This window comes from Rhipicephalus sanguineus, chromosome 3 (genome assembly GCF_013339695.2).
Source record: "Rhipicephalus sanguineus isolate Rsan-2018 chromosome 3, BIME_Rsan_1.4, whole genome shotgun sequence".
Lineage (NCBI taxonomy): Eukaryota > Metazoa > Arthropoda > Arachnida > Ixodida > Ixodidae > Rhipicephalus > Rhipicephalus sanguineus.
Genome location: NC_051178.1, coordinates 121,629,484 through 121,645,053, shown reverse-complemented (window position 1 = coordinate 121,645,053; position 15,570 = coordinate 121,629,484). Strand labels below are relative to the sequence as shown.

General features: G+C 42.7%; 1 protein-coding gene across 1 annotated transcript in view; it reads left to right on the top strand.

Moving 5' to 3' along the window:
• LOC119387034 (tetratricopeptide repeat protein 37-like) overlaps positions 1-15,570 on the top strand; it is a 62,684-nt gene that overhangs the window by 36,922 nt on the left and 10,192 nt on the right. The window contains exons 24-35 of the mRNA XM_049414111.1: positions 1,654-1,715; positions 4,784-4,840; positions 4,954-5,097; positions 5,305-5,422; positions 6,573-6,669; positions 7,996-8,068; positions 8,364-8,374; positions 8,569-8,693; positions 9,190-9,310; positions 9,385-9,562; positions 11,273-11,531; positions 14,442-14,632. Of these exons, the coding sequence (XP_049270068.1) occupies positions 1,654-1,715; positions 4,784-4,840; positions 4,954-5,097; positions 5,305-5,422; positions 6,573-6,669; positions 7,996-8,068; positions 8,364-8,374; positions 8,569-8,693; positions 9,190-9,310; positions 9,385-9,562; positions 11,273-11,531; positions 14,442-14,632 (1,436 nt within the window). The remainder of the gene's footprint in view (positions 1-1,653; positions 1,716-4,783; positions 4,841-4,953; positions 5,098-5,304; positions 5,423-6,572; positions 6,670-7,995; positions 8,069-8,363; positions 8,375-8,568; positions 8,694-9,189; positions 9,311-9,384; positions 9,563-11,272; positions 11,532-14,441; positions 14,633-15,570) is intronic.

Sequence of the window (15,570 nt, the reverse complement as noted above, 5' to 3'; positions counted from 1 at the left end):
ACTGTAGCAATATCAAAATTTGCACGATAGACGCCGCACGCAGTGGAGTACGCGGCGCAGGACAGTTGCTAAGAGCAAGTGTCGCGGCAGTGGCGCAACTAAAAAGCAAAGAGATTGAGAAAACAAAAGGTACGTGGGCTGGGCGTAGACGTCCGCGCGCTTGTCTTCCTGATCTTCTACCCTCGCTGGACGACTCTGGCGTAAAAATAAAATAACGTCAGTGCCCTTAGACTTATTGAGATCGCTTAGCGGCACCAGCACCACCTTGAGAAGCGGAGATTGGCCAGCGATTATTGTTTCGCACGGTTGTGTTGCGATAGAAGTATCTTGTATCTTAAGATACACGATACATTATCGAATGTATCGGAAATACAGATACAGATACTCGTCTTTCGAGACGTGTCGCGATACAGATACGAGATACCCATAGAGTATCTAAGATAGTATCTAAGATACATGTATCTAAGATACATGTATCTTCGATACTGCCCAGCACTGCCAGTACCCTTCTAAGTTATAGCACCTAATTTTTTCAAAAGCTGATTGCGAATTTTCTGAGCAGGCTCTGTGCTTTGTGTCAAGGAGTGAGCATAATCTCAGGAGCAGTCTGTCATCGAGTGTACTGTCTGGTGTGCGAGACCGCTGTTCTCATAAAACAACCTTCAGCGCTGTGGATGCCCTCTCCACACTGGCCTGCGTTACAGTGAACTTCACTGTACCTGTTTGACAGGCACGCAAAAGTCCACTTGCGTGCCTGTCAATATAAACAGCCCTGGTTGCCACTCTTCTCGTTTTTTGCAAAATTTTAACACACGTTTACTTTGGAATTTCTGTCTGAGATAAGCGCTGAGTTGCATGACCTCGGTTGTTCCCACTCGCCAGGTTTTCCCATAAACCGAAAAACGATAAAAAATATTTCAGTTTCCCTCCTGAACGAAATAATAGATAAAGTTTCGGTTACGTTTTCGTTCCGGTCAAAAATATTTTTTTTTTTTCGGTTTTCGTTTTTGGTTTTCGTTTTGTTCTGACACACCGAGTACCACAATGGGTGTGTAAAACTTGTGAACAATGTAGTAACGAACTTCGCTCAAAAGGTTTTCCAGGAATGCAGTTGGACATTGATCGAAAAACTATTTATTGCATAAGTCAGCACATCTAAGTACAATTTTAAGGGAAGTTTCAGTAAATCAGTAAATATAGCTCGATTAAAGCTGGTAAATGTTTGATGAGTGCCTGATCTGATATTGCTTATATTCAAAGCCTGCAGGTGTTTTCTTTTGTTTTGTAGTGTGAAGCTGTAGCCCAGAAAGTTATATAATGGCGCAGGATTTTGAGGTATTGTTCTCTGAGTCATCACGATTTGTTGCACATCTCAGACACATGCAGTGGGTTTGAGTCAAGCAAATGAACTTATTTTTAAGTGGTACAGAATCTTTACTGCTATGTATATATAATAGGCGTCATTTAAGTGTATAGAAAAGTGCGAGGCCCATTGAAGCTAATACCGAGCTTAGTAGTACAACTTAGGTAAAGCAAGATTGCTTTGAAAAAACACGTATATTGTGTGTCAGAGGTTGTTATGTAAAAAGCTAATACTATATTGCTACGCTACAGTAGCGGCCATCTTTCCTGTAACATTATGCTCGTTTTCAGGTGCAGAGAATTATGGGTTGGCCCAGCATTGCTTCATAAAATCCCTAGAGTTGGAGAGCAATGTGAGTACTGTATACATTGCATGCTTGTGCTTAAAGGGGTCATGAAGCACCCCTTGGGCTTGTTGAAAAAACACATCCTGCGGAAAGCTGATACGGCTATGAACTGCTCAGCCAAATATTGCAGTCGTGCGCACCGCGCAAAGGCTGCAAGCGGAGCGCGACGTTACTGTTTTCTCAGGCGCCCTCTTTTCAAACAGAGGCCGGTTCTCACTCTCGTCAGTGGGCGGAGCGCCTGCCGGTTGCTGCATCTGCTTCTCCGCGTCGCAAAAGACATAGCACCCTCATTGGCCGATAGCCGACATAAATCGAGAGCGGCGTTCAGATCAGATGCGCTTCTTGCCACGGGGTGCCGCCACTTGCCGGCGCCGCACTCCTCAGTCTGCTAACTTTACACGGTAGCCACACTCGTGCACGCGAATCACAGCAGGAGAGCGATCGCGTTTCACGACGCGCGCTGACGTAACTTCTTTCCCCCGTGCCATCCCTCCCTGTGTAGCTTCCAGTGCGCTTGTTGGGACGAGAAAAGAGAGAAAAGCGCTGAGAGCGTGCGCCAAACCCCCGTAACTCCGCTCGTTCTTGACGGATTCGAGAAATGTTTGCGGCAATCGATTTGGCAGGCAGCAAACTCTGACGCTGAGGTCATTAGATAATTACTTGGAAAAGTGGTTCATGACCCCTTTAATCTCTGCTGATAATTTCAGTATTTCAGCATACCTATTTTAATTGGTTGCCAGATGCATAGGTGTTTTCCATTCATTAAAATGTTGCATGTCACGAAAATTTTAATAATTGAGATTACTTGTTATACAAATTTGGGCTATTGAGATAAATTGTTACAAAATTAACATGCACAGATGTGTTGTTTTTGATACTGCCACTTCAATGCATGTGTACGTATCATATTTACTGGAGTGCAGTCTGTGGAGCAATATATGTTTAAATTCTGAATTTCACTGGCATGCTAACTACAGTTGAAGAATGTACATTTTTTGTTTTTGTTTTAGAAATTGTACATTTTAGCCCATCGGGCCTGCTTTGGTTCCCACTATCACAATGTTTTCCGAAGTCATACAGACACTGCGTGAGTTTTACACACGCTGAAATGTTCAATAGGGGAAGGTAAATCTGCAGGGTGACTTATGTAGAAGTGTGCACAGCAAGATTTAGGAAAGAAATTCCTGATCAACTTAATGTCACCTGCCATGGTAACTTAGTGACTAAGGTGCTCTGCTGTTGAAAACAAGGTTGTGATTCGCTTGTGTACTTGAATTTACGTGCATGTTCGAGATGGTCTGGGCTTGTGCGAATATTCGAGCAGTTCGAATATTCGAACGAATATTACAGTATTCTAATTTGCTTTGAAATGAACGAATAGACATAAATCGCATGTAACTCCCTGTAAAGGTGGTTTCACTGCAGTGGAGGGGTGCTATGCCGTGAAGACACCTATCCAGGGGAAATTCGCACTGCCGCGAAGCCCCACTTCAAGGTTAAATGAACATATTACCCCCACATTGATTCATCATTTTTTAATATTATAAGTTCGGTATACTGGCCTATATGCTCTAAGTATAGTAAATTTTAAAACGTAACATATTTTACATGTTATCACTTGCATTCTACCGAAAGTCAAGTCCTGCTACTATTCAAAGTTGCTTCCACTTCCCTTTCAACCAAAAAGAATGACATTTGCGCATGCCTTGTTTCAATTTTATAAAATATTTTGCAGGTTAGTTAGGTCATGACAAATATGCTCATTTTTCTTTATAATATGTCATATATACTATTCGAATTCGATTCAAAATTATTCGACCAAATCACTATTCACTTCGAATTCGCGTCGAACCTAAAATTTACTATTCGCACAAGCCTATCGATGACCCAAAGTTGTCAAAATACACAATCGGGACCACTCAACTATGGCATTGATATGTGCAATTCAAGAATGTTAAACTGCATAATCTGTTCAACTTATTCTCAGTGGCTTCATTAAAGCCTGCTTAATAATGTGATAGCCAAATAATTTATTTCGTATAGTTATGCATGGTTTTATTGACCTTGTGTTTGTAGCCAACTTCTACTCAATACGCGTGTGTTTTTAAAGAGAAATGAGGTCGATCAGCACACATGTGTACTTGTGCAATTTAATTATGTATTGATATACCTGCACAAACAGACTGCATAAACAGACTGTTTGTGCAGTTTAACAATCAGAACAAAAGTAAAAGTGTCACTGAACATTTGTGGGAAGCCAAATGGAGGTCATGCATCGTTGTGCATGTTGATTTAGAAGAGTGCATGAAGCATAGTCTTTTAAAGGGGTCATGAACCACTTTTCCAAGTAATGATCTAATGACCTCAGTATCGGGAGTTTACTGCCTCCCGAATCGATTGCCGCAAAAATTTCTCGAATGCGTCCAAGAATGAGCGGAGTTACGGGGGTTTGGCGCACGCTCTCAGCGCTTTCTCTCTTTTCTCGTGCCGATGAGCGCACTGGAAACTACACAGGGAGGGATGGCACAGGGGAAAGAAGTTACGTCAACGCGCGTCATGAAACGCGATTGCTTTCCCGCTGTGATTCGCACGCGTGAGTGTGGCTACCAGGTAAAGTTAGCAGACTGAGGAGCGCGGCGCGGGCAAGTGGCGGCACCCCGTGGCAAGAAGCACATCTGATCCGAACGCCGTTCTCGATTTATGTCGGCTATCAGCCAATGAGGATGCTATGTCTTTTGCTACGCGGCAAAGCAGATACGCGACGTCAACCGGCAGACGCCCCGCCCACCAACGAGAGAGAACCGGCCTCTGTTTGAAAAGAGGACGCCTGAGAAAACAGCAACTTCGCGCTCCGCTTGTAGCCTTTACGCAGCGCGCACGACTGCAACATTTGGCTGAGCAGTTCATAGCCGTGTCAGCTTTCCGCCGGATGCGTTTTTTTCAACAAGCCCAAGGGGTGCTTCATGACCCCTTTAAGAGTATTATGAAAGAGTCTTATGAAGCTTCCTTGATCTTGACTTTTCCACTTGCCACAGTTAGCCAGTGCCAGGAACGCAACATTTCATATTTTTCAGAACTTGTATGCGTGGACGAATCTCGGTGCCTTGTACCTCCAGGCTGGCAATGTGCAGGTACGTTGAAAAGAAACGGGCTTTTCAAAACAGCTGTGTGTGTTTAAATCTGTAAGTAGCTTGCATCCTATCTGCTCTGCCACGTTACCGCTACTGCCATTCTTATTCTGCAGTTGGCGCACCAAGCTTTTGCGAAAGCCCAGTCTGTAGAACCAACAGCAATGCGGCCGTGGGTGGGACAGGCATTCATTGCCGAAAAAGTACAGCACCACGACACTGTCGACCTGTTCAGACACTGCATGGGACTCGGGAACCACGTGAGTGAAGGCATTATTACGGTGCAGTGGCAGTTCTACTCGCGGATGTCCTAGCTTATTTTAGACAGGCATGGCACTTTGCACTGTGCAGGCGTTTAGGATAGGTAGCGGTCCATTTTACCACGTGAAGCTTGGTTCAGCATTCCCACTGCAGTATAGATTGCACATTGTATGGGTGCTTTAATCTCGCTTTCTTTTTTTTTTCAGGGTGATGCAGCTCGTGCCTATGCCAGCTTTCTATGCAAGGAGTCCGGGCCAACTGTTGCTCAGAAGCACGGCAGGGATATCTTAGTTGTTGCCTCGGATGCTCTTTCGCGCACTGTTGGTGGGTGAAAGTTTCTCTGTTGGGAATTGTTATGAGAAGTTGAATATTAAAATAAGTTTAAGGTGCTTTTGTTTGCTAATCTTGGAACAGATGGACTTCATCATGAATCCAGTGGGGTCAGATAAGCAATAGCCACATAAATAGCCAAAATTAACTTGAATCCCAGTAATATTGTAGTTCGCAAACTCAAGCGAGTGCACACTGAATAAGTCCTCGACTTTGTACAACATGCACAGCTTGCCAGTCCTCGTAGTCGCCAAATGCATTATTGGAAAATGATGTGGAATGACATGGCTTAGCCTTGCAAAAAAAACAAAAGAACAGTGATATTGCACGTGGCATTGCTCTCTTGGAGATGGAAGTTTTCGGGGCACATGTTTAGCCGAATTTCAGCTTTGTCTGAGAACATAGCCTCTAATTAAAAGCATCGGCCCTTGGTAGTTTTTGCAGCTTACACTGCTGTTAATTGAATTAGAAGTATTGTGCATTAATAGGGCAGAAACTCGCACTTGCATTGGAGGCCATGTTGTGGAAACTTTTGTCCCCAATCCCCTGGCTACAGATTAAAACTTGGACATTTCCTCAGATTCATCATGTCACTTGCATAGTATAAGCAGCTTAAATGTGAAGGAAGAATTCTCGAAATAATTAGTATGTACAGAGTCCAAGGCCATAAAAACAAAACACAAATTACCCATGGGATTGGTGTCTTTTTGAAAGATTTTGTGCAACAACAACAACTCAAAAAATAAAGACAAAAGAAACAGCTTTTGAACCGTCAGACAAACCACTCCACATCCTAATAGGTCACATTCACACACTCAAAAAAGAACTATTTAAATACATCTGTTACTCTTGATTTGCTTGTATGTTAAAAAAAGATTGTTCGGCAAATTGCATTATGTTGCATACTTGTTAATTTAAATTTGTGCAGCTGCCATACTTTTTTTAATAAAGCCACAGAACAAATTCAGCAGGGTACTTTTACCAGCACTCATGCATGGTTTTTCATGAATGTCATAAAATGTGTGTGGTAGACATTATTACTTCTTCACATAATCCGTGGATATCAAGCAAATAAACCATTTATGACCTACCCCTTTGTCAGTCACTGTTGGCATGTATTTATTTACATGTGTACATTTTACAGATTTGGAAGGAGCCTTAGATCCTGCCGCACTGAACATGCTAGGCATATTGCTAGAACGCCAAGGACTACTAAGAAGTGCCAGGGATGCCTATAAAAAGTATGTTGTTGTTATTGATTTATGATATAAAACTTTTTATGTAACTTTTTCTAGCTCTAACGTTTTTTATTAGGAGGTATGTAGGTAGTGGTGTTTATGTATGTTGCAGATGCAGTTTTTGCTGTTCATAAATCTTAAGGACTGGTTACCTGCATGTTATGTGCAAATATACCTGGACCCTGTGGTAAATTTTATGTTCAGGCAACGTCTAGGTTGGGTCCCCCCTTCTGAAAGGGGGATCTTTCTGCTAATGAAATAAAGTTCGTTCATCATCAGGCATGCAGTAAAGAAATGTCTTTTAATTTTTACTTTTAAAGTATGTACTCATTTCACAAAAGGCTCAGTTTTGAATATCACTGTTATCTAAATCCAGTTTTTCCACCTCTTATTAATATCATACTTTGAACTTTATGAATATATTTATGGGCACATTTAAAAAGCATCAGGCATTCAGAATTAATGTGGAGTCTCCTAACTATATCATGCTTCATAACCAATTTGGTATTCTGGCTTGCAAAATGCAAGAGTTCAAACTTCATTTCATGTTTTCGGACATCAGTTATGTTGTCTGATAGATGTTGACACATTGAGTAAGTGCATTGAGAGGCTGGTGTCTAATGTCACTTAGTGCATCACAGTGGCTATAATCTGGACCAAGCGATGTCTGAGCCAATACAATGCTGAGAATGAAGTTAGAAGTCCAGATTCCTGGTCTTGACAGTTTCATTTCAGTGAGAGTTGGATGGAAGGATATCAAAGAATGAAAATGGCCATATGCCGTTATTTTTGTGCACATGAACCTGTGGGTTTTACTTGCACATTAACCTGTGCAATTATGGGCACACATTTGAAGAACATCTTCGGAGGGAACTAAATCTGGAAGCATTGGCACCTAGCATGAATAGAGATTCTTTCACTGCATTGGTTTTTGTTACATTATAGAGCAGTCGAATGAGTGGTTAGAGAGCTCCTACTGGTCATTTTTAGTCAAGAGCTCACTAACGCAGTGCATTATCTTCTAGCTTTGTAACAGTAAACCCTGTCAGCACAATGTGTCAATAATGTGTTCAACAGCTAGTGTTTTATCTTACTTGTCTTTCATTCCACAGGAATGCTTGACAATAATACATTATGTGAATGTAGCTGTTATGACATGTGTGCTTGCCCATTGATTCTATTCAATGCATTCACTCGTGCTGGTTCAGCCTCTAGGTGCTAGTTCAGAATGGGGCTGTTGAACATGGTTCCAAGTGTTTTTACTGTACAAGTGCCAACTGTATGTTGTTAAATCCTGTAATTACTTCCCTTCCTCTGTCATTGTTTTAGGGCACTGACGTTACCTGGTCAAAACGATGACAATATCAACTGCAGTTCGTGTGAACCTGGCACGTGTACTTTGGTGAGCGATAAAATTTTGTGTTCCTTATGTACTGCGTAAGTGACAGTTATGCGTACCTTTCAGAGAAGAAAATTTTTTGTCTCCAAGCATAAAGAGTGTTTTACACTTTTAGGGGAAACACCTAGTAGTTTGGACTTAAGCACTCTTATAGGCTACCACTAGCATGACCTAGAAAGCTAAGTCTAAAGAAAACGAAAGTGTAATAGCAACATGTCCTGTCTCTCTTTCTTTTGCATTTTGATCAACGCATTACTAGCTCTCTCTAGAAATTTACCGGTATGCCATAATTGTACAGGCATTTTCAGTGTGAGCTACTGTGAATGCACACACAAATTTAATTTGCAATAACAAGACCACCGTTAAAAATAATTAAGCATTGATAAGACAGTGGGGTACTTAGTACATATGTGAATGGAAAAACTTTTATAAATGTTAAAATTTGTGACTGCTACAACTTGTAGAATTAGTTCAGGTAGTAATGTATTACTTTTCTGTTTCAGCCCCCTCGGTTGTTACGAGGAGGCCATTCAGCTCTGCTTGCAAACAGGGTCACGCTCAAAGGACGTGCTCAGCCTTCTTGGTTTTTGTTATGGAAAGCTGGGTGAATTTTCCGAAGCCTTAAAAGGTGCTAACAATGTTTGTTTCTATCCTGTGCATTCTCACACATGGTGTAAAATAAATGGACAAGCTTCATTTTGACCACATAAATCAAATGCAGACTCAGAGTTTTGTGTGTGTGTGTTGAATTTCATTATAAAGTGAGCAATTTATATTAAGTCTAAAACTGCAGTGGCACAAAACAAGGAGAGGGCGCCACACTCTGCTGACTGTTTCATCCCTCAGCTCTATTAGTATGAACATTAGATACGAGTCCTCTAGAAATTCAGATCAGTCGCCGGTCAAAAAGTGAGTGGAACTTTCACGTAACTACACCGCTAAATGTCACGTCATAATGATGTACCGTAGTGTTTCGAAATGTTTGTACCAACGACGCACACAGTCTCTCTTTGTTTGCTGTCACATCTGAGTGCATCCCTCTCAGATTAATGCATGGAATGAAAGGGAAAGTAAAGTGTAAACTAAAATTTGTTGAGCTCTGGTGTACTTCTGTATGTGCACAGTGTATGAGGAAGCTCTGTCAAAAAGTCCACCCGAGAAGAAAGGAGAAGTGGAGCTAGGCATGGCCATGGTCACACTGAAGGCTTCTGGAGCAGCAGCTGCTAAGGATTTCCTTCAAAACAGGTCTCAGGCTTTTATGCTACTATTGTGATGCTTTTCTTTTTTTCTGCACCAGTGTGAAATACTCTCACTTGTAGGTTAAGCAGCATGCCACAGTCTCGTGAGGCTCTGGAGGCTCTCTGCTGCCTGTCCTTGCTTGCTGGAGACAGTAGTGCTTGCCGCAGTTCCACTCAGAAGCTCATGACATTGAGTAAAAAAGGCACGGCACTTCACGAGAGGACTGCATCACTGCTCTGCTGCCAGCAGTTCATGAAGGTAAGCTGCTGCCACTGCTGTATTATAAAGCTGCAATGTTGTGGCGCTGACCTTTTTTTTAGAGTGCAGCTCTTATGTGTTCGTTCCTGCGTTGAGCGGCATCGCCGTCGCCGTTGCCGTCGGTGATGTAACTGACAGACATGAAAAAATAAAATGACAAAAAAATACCCAGGATTGAATGGGATTTGAACCCGGGCCCTCTGTGTGTCAGTAGGGTATTCTACCACAGAGCCACTCTAGTGCTCGAAACCTATTTGCAAAAAAAAGACCCTATACAGGCGTCATGTCGGGCAAGGAATCGCGTTAACCTATGTAATATAGCATGGCAGAAGAGTAAAATAACAACCAGTCATCACACAATGCTAATTGCACAATGAGTGGGTGGTTTAATGCTTCTTACCCACTGCAAAGTGCTCAGCCATAATTCTTCATTGTCATCAGCCACATGCAGTATCAAGAAAGTGCACATAATACCTTATGTACGTGTAGCGGGTCCCTCGCTTATCCGCAGAAAGACGAATAATGACGTAGTGGGTGCTGTGCTACTTCACAAAACTTATGATTTGTGGCGTAGCCGATACCTTGTGGAAAGCCAAAACTTCAAACACAGTTGGCCTTGCCCCAACACGAAGCTGCGCTCAGAATTTGCATTAGGCAGTATCGTAATCGTCTGTGAATTTTTTCTATGTAGATACGTTGGAACAATATGCAGTTGAATATCATTACATAATTAAAACTGCCGAGTATTACAGGTTTTTGTTTGGATTACTTGAAGCTGAATAAGATGCAAGAACAAGTTTTCGGATTGTCATGCATGGATACAGAGACACGAGGTCACAGTCAAAGAGCAGTACAGTCAGGTAGTGCCTTCAGCTATAGTATAGCCAGCAGTACACCCAAGCAAGGAAACCTTTGTTTTAAAATGTGCAATTTCCTTTGCAGTAGTCCTCAAACGGTGGTCTAGACCCTCCAGAATGTCTATAGGACAATTTGTAAAGTAAGTTTCTTCCTGAGCTGAATAAGCCTGCCAGAATCACGTGCGCCCAAAGTACATATATTTATCATGTGAATGTCAGGCCTTCTTAAATATCATTTACAAAGCAGTATTGCGGTGTCCAACTTACCACACCTTTGACTAAATAAATTACTTCACTTCAGTAACACTGTCGGTGTCTCTTGTGCTATAAATGCACTTAGCTAGATGCCCTCAGCATGCACTGGGAGTGGAGACTCACCAATTTGGAAGACTGCTGCTCGTGCCAGGTGTCACCGAGGAGTGTCACTGAAGCACAGTGTTGAGGAAGCGCTAGCTTTTATACCGAGCGGTTGGGCTATCCTACTGAAACTTGGTAGAATCGAAAAACAGGTTCAAGCTGAGGAAGTTGAGACTCTGGCGAAATGTCATCTTGTAGGGAAAAATGGCAAATATAAAACAAGTTTGATGCTGATGAATATGAGGAAACACTCAAGATTCTCCCCGTCTCACAGCAGCCCTCTTTATTGCAGACGAAACTCGCATTGTGAGCGAGGCTTCTATCAGGTGGCCATAATGTCAAATTTTTTATATCTTCATCTCTTTGGGCTTTTGTTTGGCATCTTTGTCTCGAGTTGAGTTCTGTCCTCTTTGTGAATGCAGAGATTAAGCTACACATGCCATATTGTTATTACGTTGCCCACAGCCATAATTTTCTATTGTTTTTATCCATACAGGGCACCGATGCTCGCCAAGCCTGTCATGTACTCAGTAGAGCTGTGCATCTGCACCCAGACGAGGGCCCCTTGTGGTCGGCATTAACACAAGCCCTGCTGTTGGAGAAGAGGCCCAGTGCTCTCTGCTGTGCCTTGGCCGGTCTCGTTCTTGGAGAACGCTCCCCACGGCACATGACCATGATTGTGCTTGCTAGGCTGATGCAAGGAAAGGCCAAGGAGGCCCTGAGAGCTGCTCAGAAGATGGTCCACCTCTACCCTGGTGAGAACTGCTTTTTGACAGCCGTAGATTTTGTCTTTTATGGAGGAACCTTCTTGCTAGCAGTAGATTGTCTGAGAGATTTTTTTTCGTTAGAAAATGGAGACACTGTTGTATGGTCTTTGTTACGTCCATCCTTGAAAAAAACTCTAAAAAACGTATGCTGTAGTACAATCTTCAATAAGTTCTGCTTCAGTGACATCGAAAGACAATTTCTAAATATGCAGTTACCATAGTATGGCCTCTGTAAAGCTGTGACAAAGCTCTTTCACATATGTACTACAGTTCAGTAAATTCTAAAGTGAACAGCTGTCTGTCAAATTGCACGTACACCCATTGTTGTATAGACACGTTGCTCTCAGTTCTCACGCGCAGTGCATGTTTGCTGGCATTTTTTCATGCTTTAGTTTCCTTGTATGATTGAGCCTGGCATCATGAAATCCGAAAAATCAGAACTTCGTAATGCTGATCCTACTCTGACATACATTCACGGGTGAAATCCCAGCTTGGAACTAACACACTTGTGAATGTTCAGCATACCATAACGTTTGTTCGGAAAGGTTTAGAAAATCCATTTTTGTTGCACTGCACACAGTTCTGATTTCAGATTATTCTGATGGGCTGATTTACTTTGCAAGTTTCTCAGCTTAGGGAAAACCTTGGTTCCCAAAAGGCACATGAAATATTTTGTATTTTAAGAACTACATTTTATACTAGACAAGTAACTGCTAGGGGTGTGCGAATATTCGAAATTTCGAATATTTTTCGAATAGTGTTTGCTATTCGATTCGATTCGCACTGAAATTTTACTATTCGAACTTCTCAAAGACAAATGCAGTCAACGTCCGGTTGAAAGTGATCCCTTCAGATTTTTAATATGCTTCACCTCATTACAATCTCGTATTGCGGCAAAGCTGCCTTTCAAGCTCCGTTACGGTCGAACTTAGGCAAGAGACAACGTCCGATTGGAAGTGGTCCCTAGATTTTAACGCGGTAGCGTTAGAGAGCTCGTGTCGCAGAAATTCCGATGTCGGCGTCGGCACCGTTGGTTGTGAGCGAAAAATCATCCGTGAGCGAAAAATCGAGAAAGTAGCAAATAAAATAAACGATAAAATCTTCGGTCCCAATGAGGATCGAACCCGGGCCGTTCGTGTGGCAGGCAGGTGTCTTACCACAAAGCCACGATGCTACTTGCAGCTGCTTCGGAAAAAAAAAAAACACTACATAAATGTCATGAAGTGAAAGTAGTCTCAACGCATTTTGTTCGGCAGGTGTCACGACGAAAACGAGCCCATACGGCGATTTGTAGGCGCAATCGCGAGGCCATCAAACTACGTCGAAAAAGGCCGGGATAGTAGTGCAGCCATCGCCGCTAAATACACACACGAACTTTCAAACAGCTCTAAAAACGGACAACTATGTCCATCTAGCGGAAAACATATCAAGCCAACGCAGCAAACGCTAGATAATGTGCTGCCATCTGTGAGGCATTGTGAGAAATATGTCTCGACTTTTCATGGCATCCGAGAGGGCGGGCGCGCGGCGTATATCTTGGAGGCCATGCGACTCTTGCTTTAGATCGAAAGCCTGTACAATTCGCGCGCGTGCGTGCGTGTGTGTGTGTAACAATACACATTAATAAGTATGCACTTAGTGGTTGAAGTGCGCACTGGGGGCCGGATTTCGCTATCGCGTTCATCTCTTAAAGGCGAAGCTTAAGGGTCCCCCAATTTTTCAATATGCTTCACCTCCTCACACCCCCGTATTGCGGCAAAGCTGCCTTTCAAGGTCCGTTACGGTCGAACTTTGCCAAGACACAGTCAACGTCCGATTAAAAGTGGTCCCTAGATTTTTCAATATGCCTCACCTCATCACACCCCGCTATTGCGGCAAACTGCCTTTCAAGCTCCGTTACGGTCGAACTTTGCCAAAACACAGTCAACGTCCGATTGGAAGTGATCCCTAAACTTTCAATATTCTTCACCTCATCACACCCTCGTATTGCGGCAAAGCTGCCTTTCAAGCTCCGCTACGGTCGCAAATGTATTAACTCAAGAAAACACTGGTTCCAATATGGAGATGAAAGATGTGGCAGAGTTGGGGGCTCAATTAATGCTGTTTTGCACCTGAAATTTGGGCAGGAGGTCTGAAAAATCGGACGCCGAAGCTTTTTAGCATCCAAAATTTCAGATGTTCTTATATATCGACGTCTACGAGGCAGATTTGGAACTCCGGACTTGAAGGGAGCACACCCTTGTCTGCCACATCAGTTGGCCTTCCACAGAAGTTGAAAGAGAAGGAGAGGCTGAGGAAATGGCATCTCTGCCTATCACGTGTAAAGTGTTGTCGGCAACACTTTGGTTGCACCAAATCATGTACATAAATACAATTCGGCCTCTACATTGCCTCATTCTTGATAAGAAAGACAACTATGAAATATGACCCCACCAGCGCTTCATCAACCTCGCGAAAAGAAACACTTTCATGTTGCTATCTCACAAGAACATACTTAGGGATTCACTGCAACTTTTTCTGTAATTTCACTTCGAATTATTCAAAAAATGTTTGAGAAATATTCGAAAATTATTCGAAATTATTCGATTCGATTCGCGCTCAATCTTTATTATTCGAATTCGCTTCGCACCCAAAATTTTGCTATTCGCACAGCTCTGGTAACTGCATATTTGAAATCAGCACACAGATAAACTCGGAAAGTTTCATCAAATTCGATCAAGAAATAAAAAAAGAATTAGTAAGAGCAGTGTCCCCCCTTAGTCATGATCGCTGACCTCAAGCCTTGTGGAAGGGTTCCTGCCAATATGAGTTTGAGAAGTCATGCCCTCATGATAGCAAGGTTCGTTAAGATGTCATGTTTGTTAGAAGAAATCTTGCTGAAGCCCCTTTCCACTACAGACTCTCACTCGGGCTGGGTGCTTCTTGGACTTGCCATAAGCGAATGCCGAGTCGTGGCTGACAAAGCTCTGCAGCATGATCGCTTTCTACTTGGTGCCAACACTTTGTGGAAGCTTTGGTCCAACCTTGTCCAAGTGCAGTATGCCTGCGTCCACCATCGATGGCAAAAGGTTTCAGAGCTTGTGCCCCTGGTAAGTAATGCTGATATTTTAAAATGCATTCATTCACTGGAATAACAGTTGTCATAAGGCAAAAATACTAAGTCAGACCTCGGTATAAATGGTGCGGATTTTTTAGAAATGAAGCACGATGAAGTGTAGCCTGTCATGCTTCATTTCAGTGGCATATTCTTCTGCTGTAACGAAATAGAAAAATCTAGTATTCTACACAGTAAGTTATAGCGAAGTAAGTGTTTGTTTTCATGTGCCTCAGAATAAATATCCTGGTAGCGAAAAATGCCAAATGCAGTCACTGATCAGTACTTTAAATGCCTGATTCCTCGAACCTGCATGATTCACCACAATTTCTGATGCTGCACAGTGTTTCAGCCATGACCCGTGCGATGCCACAAACATGGTGGCCATGAAGGAAGTCATTGCTGTGTTGATGGGAATGAAATTGCTGCTTTAGTTTCAGACTCTTAATAAGGTAGTGCAGGTTGGGTTTAGTGGCCTAAGCAATGCAGCCTGTGGAGTGGCTGGTGACAAGCCATTGCAGGAAGCTTGTAGCCTTTACATAAACACTCGTAGGCCTTGTAGATGATCAAGCATCAGATCAGATGTGTGGATGAGGCTGACGGATGGCTTTAGTAGCCCTCTGTGTCCAAGAAGCCTGTTAGCGATTTGTGTGTTTGGCCAACAGTTTGGCTCAGTTGGCAAATCAACATACTTATTCCATGCAGTGACACCAATCATATGGCTTTGGATCCGCAGCAATGTTGAGTGCACGTGTGTAATTTATTGTTGTTCCTATGTGTTCTATCAGCATCATGGCAACATGTTGGCGAGTAATCGAAATCTGCAGAAGATCCACCACTGGCCTGTCAGAAATACCCTGCTTGTGTTTCTTTCTCATACTCCTTATCATTATTCTACAAGTACAGCCAGTGAACTGTAAATAGAAAGGAGGG